This window comes from Boleophthalmus pectinirostris, unplaced genomic scaffold (genome assembly GCF_026225935.1).
Source record: "Boleophthalmus pectinirostris isolate CB_2022bp ecotype Guang Dong unplaced genomic scaffold, ASM2622593v1 HiC_scaffold_1, whole genome shotgun sequence".
In the NCBI taxonomy this organism is placed as follows: Eukaryota; Metazoa; Chordata; class Actinopteri; order Gobiiformes; family Gobiidae; genus Boleophthalmus; species Boleophthalmus pectinirostris.
In genome coordinates this window covers 15,771,198-15,786,653 of record NW_026570970.1, presented here as the reverse complement: position 1 = coordinate 15,786,653, position 15,456 = coordinate 15,771,198, and the positions used below count along the sequence as shown (strand labels likewise).

Below are 15,456 nucleotides of genomic sequence, written 5' to 3'. Positions count from 1 at the left end.
TTGTTTGAGTTTCCTTTAGAATCTGGATTTTTAAGAATGTGATGTTTATCAATGTTTGTTCTTGTGAAGCAACAAAAAACTAAATACAAGAGTATGTACTTGAGCTGTCAAGGACCAGAAAATTGCTGCTCTGGGACAAATGTGAAACCAAACTTGGAGCTTTTTATAACATGGTAGGAACTACTTTTAAAACGTATCTGTGGCATCCTTTAATGGATGTGGGTGTTACATACAAAACAAAAAAAACCGAATCAAAAAGCGAATGAATGCACCTTAAAAAATTTAGATTTACAGGTTAAAGACTAGAGTATGACGTTTGCGGAAGACTTTAAACACCTCTCGCGAGAAATAGTGCACGGACGTGGGATTTTGGCTTGAAGGGTTGTGGCTGTGGGGTAAGTGTCCACTGAAAGCGAATGGATGCAAAGTAGAAGACAAGTGCACCTTTTCTTAAACCGCAAAGGATATGAGACCAGTATCAGTATAACAACCCTGGAATACATGTTGACATCTCCACTGTTAACAATGCCATTGAGCCACAAACATGGCGACGCCTGTATGTTAACGGAGGGCTCAGGCTAGTCCATGGAAGCGACTGGAACAGAGCATCGCTTTCTGTATCACCTTTGGAATTGTGGTACATTTATGTCATTTAATAGGTTAAACATACAGCTAGCACTTCAGATATTATGGTATGCATGATCCGGATAATTTCATTCAAAAAGAGCTAAAGCAGCGAGCGGCTTTTACGAGGCTACTGATGTAAACAACTACGGCAGCCGCCCATCGCTGCTGTGCTTTGTCTAGATACATCCCGCTACTGCTCATGTTTTATGATCTATAACAGCGCGTCATATTTACAAACACGGTGGCTGTCAGTACATTAAAATGTGGTAAACATAAATAGTCTTTGCAAAACTACAGCTACAACATCAGTAGTTTTTTTTCTTGTTCCTTTTTGCAGGGGTACTTAACAGGAATTCCCTAATATGAGTGATGATAAGCCCTTTTTATGTACTGCTCCTGGATGTGGTCAGGTAAGTATTGGCCGCATACAGCTGCTTTGTTAGATGTGCATAACTAGCTGTTGCCTTTTTGAAAACCTTTTTATTATTATTATTATTATTATTATTATTATTATTATTATTATTATTACACTTTTTTTTATCAGTGGACATGTTTATGACCCAATCTCCATTCTCCTACCTGACAAAGTAGTGTATTTTAAGAAGAAGATGGAAAAAAAAACATAGTTAGAACGTTGTCATGTGAAAACGTCCCTGGTCATATTCCTGTTTGCATTCTAATATGACTCATGACTCATTCCCTAACCCTTTCTTGAATTAGCACCATTTATCAGTGATTAGTTTACTAGAATAAACTATTATAGCAATTGAAAAGGGAATCCTTTAATTATAATTCTATATACATATTCTATGTACTTTTTTTTTTTTTAAGAAGCCCACTGTGAATCTTTGAAGTGTCTAAGATGGGTTCTGACACCTAGGTTGGAACTTACTGATATAAGCCAGGCTAAGTAGAATAAGAAGCTACCATCTGCTACCATACTTTTATCAGTAGATGGTAGATGTGAAACCTGCTTTTGCTTGTCATCTTTTATCATTAAGACTTGTTTAGATTTTTTATTGTTCTGTGTTTTCAGAGATTTACAAATGAGGACCACCTGGCTGTCCACAGACACAAGCATGAGATGACCCTGAAGTTTGGCCCAGCAAGGAATGACAGTGTCATAATTGCTGGTATATATTTTTGTTATTGAATAAGATATTGTTCTACATTTAAATGTTAACATGTGTGACATTCTACAGACCAAACTCCTACTCCAACTCGCTTTTTAAAGAACTGTGAGGAAGTCGGGCTGTTCAATGAACTTGCAAGTCCCTTTGACCATGACTTCAAAAAAGCATCTGAGGAGGACATTAAAAAGGTTGTTATTAATTAATAGTAGTTATTAATTGTATATTCTTGATTATTGTGTTAACTATAATATTTATTGTAGTTACCATTGGATTTGTCACCTCTTGCAACACCTGTTATACGAAACAAAACTGAGGAAACCACAGCTGTTGATGCACATCGAGGCAGCCCCTTGCCACACCCTGAATCTACAACAAGTGATGAAAAGGTATTGGATTGAAAGTGTATGTTTGTGGTCTTTTAAAATGACACAAAAATATGTAATTAAAGTGTATTCTTTAGTAAAGTTGTTGGAATATTCTTGAGCATTTTTATTTCTTCAATTTTGGCTGAATTCTTATTTGCTGAATGTTTTCAGGACATATCTTTGCAGCCAACCTCACTGCCAACATCTACTATAGTGCATCCTGCTTCCCTCCAAGTCCCTAATGTACTTCTAGCAACCACAGAGGCTAGTGTTGTAATACAGCAAGCTCTCCCATCGCCAACCTCTAGTTCTGTTATAACCCAAGTCCCACCCTCTAATAGGCCTATAGTGTAAGTAGTTATCCTTATCCAGTTCAAAATTGCTTTATGCAGTTTATTTTGATTACAGTACCCCATTCAGCATTATTTTTTTTATTTTGCATTTTTGCTTGTCAGTTTTCTTTCACCTCAGTTTTGCCAGGTTGCATACCTAAAGCATGTTTTAAGTTATTTAATTCAGTTTATTCAATGTAATACTATAAACACAGAAGTAGTTTCTTTCTTATGATATGTCAAAGTACTGAGCAAAACTGGCGTTTCTTATTTTGTGTTCCTTCATTTAATTGTTTGCATCTTTATTGTCACTCAGCTTTCTGCCTAGTTACTATAAAACACAATAACAACAATTATATACTTAATGTGTGTTCTGTACAAAATAATGTTTTTTTTTTCTCTCTCCAGGCCGGTGTCTGGCACGTTTCCCGTGCTGTTACAGCTGCCTAACGGTCAGACAATGCCAGTGGCCATACCTGCATCAATTACAAGCTCAAGTGTACATATCCCAACTGCAATCCCTGTGAGTTAAACATCAGCACCGTTGGTCCACAGACTTTCTCACTGACTATGGTGGCACAAATATTTCCTAGATACATTTTTTTCATACATTTTGTAGGGTTTAATGGCACTTATTGCCTGTATTTCATATTTATGCAGTTTTTTTGACAGTGTAGTTACTTTTTATATGAATGACAATATAAGCAACAAAGTAAGATTTTGTTATGCCAATGTAAAGTCCATGTTCTTCATAGACTGTGGAGGAGAATTTTAGACAATTAGGGGCCACCATAGTCTCTTCTATTTTTACTGGTCCATTAATTACTGGAATTACTGGTTCGTCTATTCACTGTTCTGTTATTTACTGACCACTGGGTCAAACCAGAAGCAAAACAAGTTCAGTTGCTTGAGACTTGGTATTAGTAATTATTAGTGATTAGAATTAATAATTATTCCACTAAAACATATTATGTAGACTCCCAAACACACACAAAATGATTAATGTTTTATGATTAAATAAAATTTGTATCTAACTAGCCTTTTCCAGTCCCATTTCAACCACCCTATTTACAGAAAGTGTTTGTTTTTATTTACCATTTCATTCCTTTTTATTATGAAAACCATCCAACAAAAACAGCGGTTGATTAAATTACTCCAAGCAATGTTCCAACACTGTTTTGTGTAAGGATTTACTAGTTTGGCTCATAAGATCTGGCAGTACATAAACACAAAAAGCATCAGAATGAAATCATAGACATTCAAGTGTATGCGTGTGTGTCAGTGTGCCAAAGACAAGAATTGGCGGATGCTCAGCAGGCTTCTGTCCAGGAACTTACACTCCTATTTGTCCTTGCACAATGAGAATTATCATTCTTGATTTTTGGCACACTGCTCACATTAGACTACTAATGCGCTTGGTGGTGCAATTATAACGGCTGTTTATCACATTGTCTCTTCGGTGAACTTTGCTGAAAATCAAGGTCTTGTTGATGTGTAGTGAACTTTCCCAAGTGGAGGCCTGTCTTATTTGTTCAAAATGGAGAGGATTCTTTCTGTGGAACACTGAGCAGCAGATGATTATCGTCTGATGGCGGCACAGCAGGGAAAAACTTCCGTCTTCCTGGTCTTTTGGGAACGGGATGGGCAGGAGTGGCTGGGGAACATAAGCTCTCTTCATCATCTGTTTATTTTGTCGATACACTATTTTGTGTGTGTTATTGTGAGGGGAGGCCTTGCTTTGGCCTCCTGACTCATGTCTCTCCATCCTGTCTTCAACATCCCTGTCCATATGCTCTCCTGCAGCCAGCCAGAGGTTCATTAGCGTGCATACTGCATCTCCATGTGGCGCTGCCTCCACAAAATAACAGGCCATCCAACCTAATGAGCCTGAGATATGAGGAAGCGCTCAGAACCAGCCGGGGCCGTGTTGCTGGGTGCTTGAGCGCTGCCTGGTTTTTAGTGCAGAAGACTAATTTTGTCTCATCTGTGTCTCTGTTGTCAGCTTGTCAGACCTGTCACCGTAGTGCCTAACGTTCCTGGGATCCCAGGCCCACCCTCGCCACAGCCCACCCAATCAGAAGCCAAGCTGGTAGAGTATTTCTTTCCTGTTTGACTTTGAAATGACATATTATAAAGTTCATATGTTTTTGACCGTTGACTTAGCAGAGACCTGTCATTTTAAATGCCATTTTAGCAACAGTTGCAAATGAAATAGTTTTATCATTCAGACCATCCAATTTTGATAACTGATTATAAATAAGTATAATTAATTATAAATCTATAAATGTAAACAGAGAGGGAGAGATTGGTTCTATATAATGCTTAACGTAATATTTTTAGCTTAGAGTGTGTATATGTGTAAATATAGCATATTGGGACCTATTTTGTCATATTTTATAGTAATAACATGTTAATTATCACATTGCCCAGCCCTGGTGTCACACATCCTATTATTTTGTGTAGAGATGTGGAAGGATTTCTCTTTGAGTTTAATCTGGGACCATAAAAACAAACTTGGAAAGCTGGGTGCTTATGTGCGGTTCTTTACAGGCAGCTGTCAGTAACATTTCATGTATTTAAGATGAGACATGGCCAAGTACTTCTACAAACTACCTTCAACATCCATGTGTCATGGTTATTCAAATGAGAGTTAAGTGAGAGCTGAAGTTTTATAATTGTGGCATAACCATGACTTATTACTACTACCCTTCCCAGTCTGCTTTAGTGGTTTGTAAAATATTAGCCTATAAAAACTGATCTACATTACACTATATATATGAAATACTTCAAGAAAAGGACTAGTCTTATGTTCCTGGTTAATAAACGCGAGGTGCAAGAATATGAAGTGGCTCCAAGTAGGAAGGTGGCATTGTGATGAAGCACTAACCACGAAACATGTAAGTGCTCACAGCATGATACGGCCGCCAAAATTAACAGATAAAGAGAGGTCCAAGGATTGATCCCGAGGAGGAGTGGGGGTGGACTGGTGTGTGAGGTTGTCAGGGATCATGGGGTACCGCGCTGACAAACGTAGAGACAGCGTTCTGCCCAGCACGCCGTCGCCGGGGCCAACCGGAGGGGGGCGACCGACGGGAGCCAGCTGGGGGGCATCCTGGCACACGCTCAGCCCGCCACATTAAGTCAGCCTCACCCTGAGAGGAACCTTTTGTTCAGCAGAATCCTCCCTGACCTGTGCACCCCCCGCCCCAGTCCCCCCACATACAGCTCATCAGCAAACACCTAATGAGCCCGCGTCAAGAAAACAGACCCGCGCTCAACCTGCCCCGCTCCCCGCCCCCACACGCCTCTCAGGGGGCGCAGAGACGGCACTTTACAAGGACTGATGATGTTGCAAAGACCACAATAATGATAATTAACTTGCTGAATTTAGAAGATTATGCTGTTAATTAGTTGCAAAATAAAGATAAGTAATATAGTAGCAGATGGTTGAATAAGACCCATGAGATGGAGGGTTATTACACTGATGAGGTTTCCATGGCAGAGATGAAATATGAATCTGACTGGCTTTTCCCTCTTTCTATGGGCCATTCCCTGAGAATAATATCTTGTTTCTGCCAGAAGAGCTTCTGGAAGGGTATTACACGATAAACTAATTTGGTAGATAGATTGGTCTGGCAAAGGTAGTTGTTAGAATAATGCAGCCCTCTGTTTTCCCATGTAAATGTATTCCCCCGCACTTTGTTATTGCGTCGAAGGGCTCATTCACTTTCACCTTGTTTGCTCACTATTTGATTCTGGAGGAATTGGCTTGTGAATCATGGTCACACACCTACGCTGAAATTGTTTCTGAATGTGGCTGTATGTCGTGGGATCGGCTTCTAGTCAAAATATGTTTAAGTTGCTTTGGTGAGCTTATTTGATGTAAAGACGCAGAACCATAATGTCAATGGTATTAGTTGATATGCCAATGATAATGATTGTCTTCATAAAATGGGTATTATTCAGCGCCAGATAATTGATTTGATGTGACAGATAATTTATTTATAAGTTGCACTTATTGAGAAATAATTAATGTAGGATGGATGTGGATTGTATTCTCATCTTTTCTTTTTTTTTGTGTCCAGAAGTTAAAACCCACAGTAAGCCAGCAGGTCCCTCAGGTAACCAATGGTGATGTTGAGGTGCAGAGTAGTGCTGTGACCCACACGGCTGCCCCGGCTTCCCCTGCCCCAACCCCTGCTCCAGTACCAGCCCCTGCCCCAGCTGCCACTCTGCCCCCAGCTCTGGCCACAAGCGAAGAGCCTTCTGCACACTCCCTGCAGCAGCCAGCCACCTCCACCACCGAGACCCCTGTAAGTCTCTACAACGAGCATTTTATCTTTAAAACCACTCATCAAAATGATTGTCCTGCAACAGTTAGCAATTTACAAATATGTTTCAACCTCAATAGAAACCAATTTTTGCTTCAGAGTAAATGCTTAACATTTAAGAGAGGGAAGCAGATAACTGCTGTATCACATTAGAGTTTTAGCATTACATGTTCTAACAAATTCCTCTCCCACTGTTGACTGCACATTCTTTTTAGATCAGGAGGATTTTCAAGGCTGTATACATGTCTAGTACATATTTGGTGTGTTTGTCCCAGGCTTCTCCAGCACCCCCTGCACCAACCCCCCCCAGCACAGGAGGTCGGCGGCGCAGAACCACCAGTGAAGATCCTGACGAGAAGCGCCGCAAGTTTCTGGAGCGGAACAGGGCTGCAGCGTCCCGCTGTCGGCAGAAGAGGAAGGTTTGGGTCCAGTCTCTGGAGAAAAAGGCGGAGGACCTCAGCTCCATGAACGGACAACTACAGGTGATCTCTAGCTTCACATCCTGCCTTCAGCATGTGTTTAGTGCTCACAGGTGTCCATGTTGTCAATATATATGTACATGTTTAGCGTTGTGTGCCGCGCATCTGAGCACAGACTTCTCCCTTCTGTGGTGATGAAGTCATTAAAGCCCATTAAAGAGCGCTGGTGGTGACAGCAGCAGTGTGTGAGCCCTTTCCATCGATATGTCCCTGTCAATAAAGATGTATCCTCCAGATGTCAGCCGCACACAAGCGTGTCTTCGCTTCTGTCTCTGCAGTTTACTGAATGGCCTCAAAAATCTCCTAGGGAAAGGTGTCTTTTTGAACCTTCATTTCACTGGAAGCAATTAGGATCTGATGCTGACAAGTTCGAAACAGTTCATGTATCTGCTGTCTCTGTTGATAAGTGTGAGCCGGGGGTGCGGCACATCGGTGTTCCAGACAATTAAATGAGATGTGGTGTTTATTTGCTCACTGTCTTATTTTCGATCTTAGTAGGGTAAGTTGTGGAGGGGGAGGAGAGGCAAAAACAGCAGTGGAAGAAGTAATGGGTTCACGTTGTTAATATCAGCTTCAAAAGAAGCACTTGCCGGGGGTGCGCTGGCAGTGATTTAATTTAAATAGAGGGAGGTGAAAGAGAAATGATAGGTGAGTGGAAGGGGTTATAAACAGAACAAACGTTTTGGTAACTACAAAGAAGGGACCAACATGTGGTAGAGAAGAGAGAAGCATTAAAACATTAATCAGCAGTGCAGCTTCAGTAAAGGCCCACGCTGACATGGCCCAGCTGATCAGTGAAAGTGCCTCTAATGATGCACAATTATTTTAACATCATCCTTAACTGGCTTTTTAATGAGGTGTCAGACCAGGCAACTCGCTGGGCTCTATGTGTTCAGTTTCCATTCATTCAAAGATAGAAACAAGAGTCTTGAATTACCATTTTTCCACATATATGTGTACTGAGAGGTGCTAGCATTTTAAGCCAACCTGTGTTTTTTCCTTTCTTTGTTTATAGAGACTATTTTAAAAAGCCCTTTTTATTGGCTGTAAGTGGCAGCCTTCATGGTGGAAGTGAAGCGAATGTGGCGCTGGAAACGTGCACTCCTTCCAGCTGTGTTTAAATCTGTCTTACAATAGCTCAGCCCTGCCAGCAGCAGCAAGGCTAAACAGATGGAATCAAATAAATTGGCTGCTTTTAGACTAATAGATTAAGCTGCCCGTAGTCCTTTAAAGGAGAAGAGAAGGAGCTTAAATCTGCCACGGTGCGTTCGTGGGCCCCCGGCCGCTCTAAATCCAGTTAAAGTCACCTTCAGCGTAATGTGGCTCTCTTTTACGACATGCAGAAATCCTGCGCTCCCTTGGGAGCAGTAACGACACGCAGTGTAAATCTCTGCTGCATCTACAAAGTTGCTCTGACAAATCTGAGCAGCTCACCTCTGACAAATGTGCCGGGCGCTCGTCGGTGAAGGCCTATAATTATTGTGCAGAAAAACATAAATGAGCAAGTGCATCACACACTTCTGTGTTCATTCATTATACTGTTGCCATTCTGGGGTTTTCCACTGGGCAAGTGTTTACCTGCTTACCATATTTACCTCAGCCAAGGAGGGCTACCTTCTCTGTCATCTGTCCATTGGTTAATTTATGTCTTTAGTTAGGATTGGAATAAAGTTTGATGTACATTAGAAACACCTGATGAATTGTTCAGTTTCTTTCCGAGATTCTCTCAAGAAAACAGCAGAAACCTGTAATCTTTGAAAGGCCCAAATATTTTATACATGTAACTTTAATCAATGTGATGTTTGACCACTATAACACAAGGTTGATTGGGCATACATTGTGTCACTTAAGCAACAGATGTTGCAATCATTTTAAATAATCTAACAAAATACTCCACTAAAGAATAGTTAAAAGTGAGCTCCCTGTTTTGATGCTTTCATGTTCAATTCTGTTCCACTTTATTAAGTCCTCTTCTGTGTCTCCTGTCTCCCAAAGAATGAAGTCACCCTGCTGAGAAACGAAGTGGCTCAGCTGAAGCAGCTCCTCCTGGCTCATAAAGATTGCCCTGTAACCGCCATGCAGAAGAAATCTGGCTATCACAGTGAGTAATGCCCCATTATTCTCAGCCCGAGGCACCCAGTCCAACACGTGGAAAATGAGCCACAGCTAACATCTCCAAGCCTTCCTTATGAGCAAGCATGAGCTATTGACATGGTATCCTGACTTTGTGTTGAGAAAGTTTTCACAAGTTAAAATATCTGGTGGTGAATTGAATACAAACTTTGATTAATAGAGGAGGCCACAGGTGTTCACATCCAGAAATGTGTGGCTCAATGTGAAACACGGATAAGCATTTGTTAGAGGAACATTCAGAACATCACGGTCCAGCACAGACTCAAATCTTTAGTGCACACATTTCCATATTTTCAAACAAAACTTGAGGTTATTTATTCAGATGCTTTCCAGTTTGTTCACATTTCTGTTGTCAGCTGCGTGTCTGTCAGTGAGCTCATTTAGAAGTACTCTGCTTCCATTTCTCTATTTGCACATAGGTTTTGTCATGTATTCTGCTCATAACTGAACAAGCAGCATCCCCTTAGCTCTTCTTCTCTGCTCTAAATGCCTGTGCTGACTCGTATTGACAATGATTGCCTCTGAAATGAGTCCATTAAAGCAGGAGGCTTGACAGGACTGCAGAGCGCTCTGGTTGTGGCCACTGCGCTGTTCATTATGCATCCCTTATTGTGAAGCATCCTCTGACACCCGTCATGTGCATTAAGGGACTGATGGTTTCCAGACTGGAGCGGGCTGGGGCCAGTGGCACTTGGTATCAGCTGGGCTTACACAGAGGCTCCAGAAATGGGCCATCTTTCTTCTGTTTGTTCAAGATGTCTTTTTATTGGACTTTCAGGATGACAAAACAAACAGGCCTTATAGACACAAGAGACTGCAAGAAGAGTTTCAAGTTTTATGTTAAGATTTAAAGTGACAGCTTTAATGTTTCTTTTAAATTTTAAGACAGTTATGGTGCATATAAGATACATTAAGATTTACACATTTTGTGGCCAAATTCTGAGGCTAATAAAATATTTAAGTTTATGTATGAATTCATAATTACCAAATGTATGTAGGCCTACTATGGAGGATGCATCCTGCGGTTTTAGGTTTACAGTTCATAAAGAAACAGTCATGGTTAAAAAACATAACAAAACAAACAAAAACAAAAAATCTAATCTTACTAAATACCGTGCCACCCTGAGAATGCCTGGTCTTTTCTGATCTCAGAGGCTCAGTAGCATTGTACTCTAATGTATATGTGACTGTTAGAGAAATTGGCCCATTGCTAAAATTCACTGTGTTTACACTCTGTATATCAGTGTATATAAGTGTGTTCACTATTATGCACTGTCCCCATCAAATAAATAAACATGTATTTATTATTGTTATCACTATTATCAGGCATTTGTGGAATGCCATCAGTTACCCATGTAACACCCACATTTCCCATCAGGCAACAGTGCCCTCCAGACCCTGCTCTACCCTCCGCACTCCTGCCCACGCGTAGCAGCGGCAGGTGCGGGGAAATTACCCAGACTGCCCCGCAAACAAGCCAGGACGTGTTTTGGGTTTGGCTCGCCGATCCGTCCATCTGCTCGCGGCACTACCAGAGAAGGATCTGGCCGCTACAGAAAACCTCCCAAAATTGCCTGTATTATGATGTATCAGCCGGCCAGGGCCTTAATGCCATTAGGAGCGATAATGCACACTTGAACATGGTAAAAACCCACCGGGCGGATTTATTCTGCGCCTGACCTTCTGCGCTGAGAAAAGTTTATAGCTCTTTGACATTCACTGGCACTAAATCAAATGGTCAAAGTCCAGTCAGAAAGGCAGAAGAAAGCCCTCCAATGCGTTTGTGTTGTATTTTAATTGCCGCTCTTGCTCTGGAATGCACAATTTTACTATCCCGAAATCATTAATTACAAAGTGCCAGAACAAGTGACTTCATATCATTAGCAATATTAATTATCATTGTGCTCCTTATTCCTTTATGAAACAGAGCATGAGAGTAGAGAGTTTTTTCCGCCTCCATCAGGATCCAATTAATTCAATGCAACTGCCTAACAGCTGGTGGCATTTCGACTCCAAGTCTTCTCTAGTCTCCAGTGTGAGCATCATTAAAATCAGGTGCTGTAATCATCTGTCGCGGCAGTAGTTGGCAAGGTAACAAAAAACAAATGAGAACGCAGTTAAGGGATGGGGAAACAGTGCCACATGCCCCACAATGTAATGTACCCTTATGATGTGGGTTTAAATTGACATTGGAGCTTTAATTAAAGGAAAAGGGTGGCACAAGTAGCATTATGGGGATTAATGGAACAGTTTGCAGAAACAGCACGCGGAGGAGGCTGCACTACATCTGACGAGGAGGACTTGTTACCAACCTTCCCACTGGCTCCTCTAATGTGTCTAAAGCTGGAGTTAATGGGAGAATACTTGTGCATTAAGTAGTGTGGTTAGAAATATGTATGAACAAAACTGCACAGTGATGTGTACAGTATGGGATTTGTTGCTTTGTTGCATTTAAGCGATTCTAGTTCAGGGAAGCCTAAAATGGTTTTGGCTCTCCAGGGGGTCTAATTTGTCCCACGGAGTGATGCAGAGATTTGTAAGAAGTATTGATTTTTATTCAATTTTGGCACTAAAAAGACTGTCAGGAGTTTAAAATGAGCTCATAACAGTCTATCCCCCTAAAAAGTGCCATACTTAAAGACAATTTAGCCATGAATATCTTTGCAGACCAACTTTTGACCTGAAAAACATGAATAGTTTTGATCCTTGCCCCACTTTTACATGTTCATTTTGGCTCAGCGGGTTTGGGCACCCCTGTATCTAGTTCCCAAATGACAGTTGGAAATAAATTGGAAAAAAGGGTCAACAAAATTGTGGTGTTAGAGCTCCTCAGCTGGGAGGTTATTGGTGTATTGCTCAGCCCAACAAATGTGCATTTTTTTAATCATCCTCTATTTCCACATTTTCAGTGTGGGAGTATTTGGTTTCTTTGACATTTCCAACATAATATTTTACCAATACTCATTTTATGGTGTCTTGATGAGGCAAAACAATAGCTATGAAGAGTTTTGTGTTCAAGCAAAATCAAGATAAGAACCTTTATTTTAACAAAAGCATTTTCACAAAATCATTGTGATATAGTGTTGTGTATCAAGCACTTCTCAGGTATTATGCAAAATGGATTCTTGTAAGCCATGTTATAATGTTACCTCCACAAAAACATACCTGGAGTTGTTCTGTTTCATTTGCACATGTACTCGTTTATTTTTAGTTTTGCTACATCTCCAAAACTCAAAATGTGCTGTTCCAGCTTGTGATGTCATGTAGGGGTAGTTTTCAAATTAACAGCTAACTTTACCTTTTGTTCAGTAGAAACTGGCAATTCCAGGGCTGATGTTATCCAAATTATTCTACTGAAGGTGTATGGAGCTTAAAAGAACTTTTTTTTTTTTGTTTGTTTGTTTGTTTATTTGTTTTTTTTGTTTTTGTTTTTTTTAATTACATAGAAGTAGGTGTGCGTCGTCAGCAGCAGCACATGTCAGGATGAGGGAATCTAAACACAACATATTATACGATAACAATACAATACAATATTAATAAAACAACATTTTAAAACAACGTGCATCCAGGAAGAGAAAAAGATAATAGCAACAGTTTTTATATATAATTTGAGTTCATTTTTAAAACAAGCAAAATTAGGGGAACACGTCTGAATTTTACATTTGTGGATGTAAAATTTGGCAAGACATAATATTAAGTTTACACAGAGTTCTTTTTTATTTTGCAGTAGTACAAAAAATGATAACATCTCTATTTAACAAGACTGGTATTAACAAGACTGTATCCAGTGTTGCATTTCACACCAAAAGGGTTGGGTTGTAGCACAAAAGCAAAAAAGATCAGTGCTTTCAATCTCCTTTTCACAAAAAGTGCGAATGTTTTAGCTTAAAGCACAGTGGAGCATTGTCTGTATCACTGCATGACATCACAAGGTGGTGTATGAGAGAAGAACTGCCTAAATATGCAGTGTGTGAATGAAACGAAACACAACTCCGGTATGTTTTTAACAGCTCAGAAAATCATGTAGTGCAAGCCCTTAAAAAATAATTAACTAATATTGTTTTGGTTTTCTTTTGCTTCTTCATCATCATGTGTGTTGTTTGTTCCACAGTTTTGGAGAAAGAGGAGAGCTGTGAGGAGATGTCTGTCCCCAGCAGCCCTCAGAATGAGGCCATCCAGCATAGCTCTGTGAGCACGTCCAACGGGGTGAGCTCCTCTTCAGCTTCAGCCGCATCTGTGCCCCCCTCCACCTCCTCCAACCAGAGCACAACCGGGAGCTGATCCTTCTCTCTCTCCACTTTCACAAACAGAGGAGGGGATTCTCTCAGCTTTATTTACTCTGTCTCCTACTTTGTTTGGTGCATTTCTTTTAACTTGTACGAAGAAAACAACTGGCACTTTAGGTGTAACAATGGTGATGGAATGTTTTGTATTTGTGACTTATTTAATAATATTATGTATTTATTTATATATTGTATGTTGAGCCTCAAGCTTGGATTTGTGAATTGTTAAGGACTTGACCAAAGCGCCTGGCGGCTCAGTGTTAATTTATTTGCCTGTTTCTTGAATTTATAAGCACCATGTATGATATTATGTCACTTTTTTGTATTTTTTGCGTTATACATTTTGCACATTTTGAGAGATGACGGGTTTACCTTTAGGGTTTAATGGTCCACTACTTCTGTACTGGCAGCTTTTCTTAGTTTTGAATACGGCCACAAATGTAAATGAATCAGATTTGGACACTATTAGTTGTGTGTGGGTGAGAGCAGCTGTAGTTGCGTTGTGCAGTTTGAATGTCTGACCTCCACTTGTACAAAGGTGTGAGGAGGTCCAGGGGTTAGAGAAACGTGTGAACTCATTTACATTACATCTGTAGTCTGATTGTTTCTGGAGCAGTGATTGTAGGGCCTTCTCATTACTCAATCATGGTGATGTGGACTCATGCAGTGCCATTAACGTTTTCTATCAAATCTTTCAGTACATATCACTATTAAGTTGAAGCCTGTTGTTTCAGATGAAGGCTCTGATGAAGGAAATTACCTAATGAGGAAAGACCTGGCTGTAACAGTCTTTCCTGATGTGTGCAGAGCACTTTAGGGCTTAATGCTGTTCTCTTGAGTGCATTTAGGATCATTGTAAATAACATTGTATGTGGTCTTGGTGTTCTGTACCTTAAGGTTAGTCAGGACTGTAGCTGAGCCCAGGTACCACAGGGCTAAATTTCAGTCAATAGATACGCCTTATTGACTGCCTATCTTAAATAAAAGAAGATGTGAACAGGAATCACAGTTTAACCTAAAGAGGATGTATATTAGAATACTACTTCTGCTTGTAGTACCTGCAAGAATTGATTCATCTTTGGAATATGTAGAAGCCAGTCACATCATGGAGTCAGTTTGCCTTTTCTTAGTTTGTATTGCTTACTACTGTGTAGTTTAAAGACAAGATAACACTGTTTTCTTAAGATCATTTTTAAAGTTTGATTGTTATGTGCTATTTGCATGAGATTACAATTCTCTGCGAGAATTACTGTTAATGTCTCTGAAAATATTATTAGACAAGTTCATTCAACTAAGTTAATGAAGGCTTTTTGTTTGACCTCAACTGCTTAAAGGGGTGTGATTCTGTGTTGAAAGTGTACTTGTAATTTGTGGAAGTTCTGTAAAACAAGAATTGATAAGTCGTTGTAATAAACCTTTTAATATCTCTTTAATATTCATTGTTGCCATATTTTTATTAGATTTTCTTGAGATGCAAACTTTGCACATTATTATTTATTTACCTGACCTATAAATACAGCTATAAAATAGCAATCAACATAATTTAAGTGTTATAATGTATTAACCAAACATTAATGTGCATTAGGCCAACAATACTGTTCGGAGGTGAACAGTATTGTTAATAATGCAATACAGTACATATAATAATGCATTACTGCTGTACTTTTAAATGCAACATTATAAATTGAAGAGCCAAACCTTAACATTAATAAATAGCCACTGCACCACTTGACCTCCACAGACACGACTAGGCTAATACATTCAATTATTTAA

The 15,456-nt window shown here is 39.9% G+C and overlaps 1 protein-coding gene across 3 annotated transcripts; it reads left to right on the top strand.

The window, feature by feature from the left end:
• Positions 1 to 188: 188 nt before the first annotated feature.
• atf2 (activating transcription factor 2) lies at positions 189 to 15,116 on the top strand. 3 transcript variants are annotated; one of them, XM_055150514.1, is made up of 12 exons: positions 189 to 637; positions 965 to 1,037; positions 1,664 to 1,760; positions 1,830 to 1,948; positions 2,021 to 2,146; positions 2,297 to 2,475; positions 2,866 to 2,980; positions 4,460 to 4,546; positions 6,546 to 6,770; positions 7,064 to 7,270; positions 9,263 to 9,368; positions 13,512 to 15,116. In XM_055150514.1, the coding sequence occupies exons 2-12, from the start codon at positions 990 to 992 to the stop codon at positions 13,679 to 13,681; spliced, it is 1,479 nt and encodes a 492-aa protein (XP_055006489.1). In that variant the 5' UTR covers positions 189 to 637; positions 965 to 989; the 3' UTR covers positions 13,682 to 15,116. The 3 variants fall into 3 exon arrangements, with proteins under 3 accessions (XP_055006489.1, XP_055006486.1, XP_055006481.1); XM_055150511.1 differs by having other exon boundaries at positions 191 to 395; positions 6,543 to 6,770; XM_055150506.1 differs by having other exon boundaries at positions 191 to 637; positions 6,543 to 6,770.
• Positions 15,117 to 15,456: the final 340 nt, after the last annotated feature.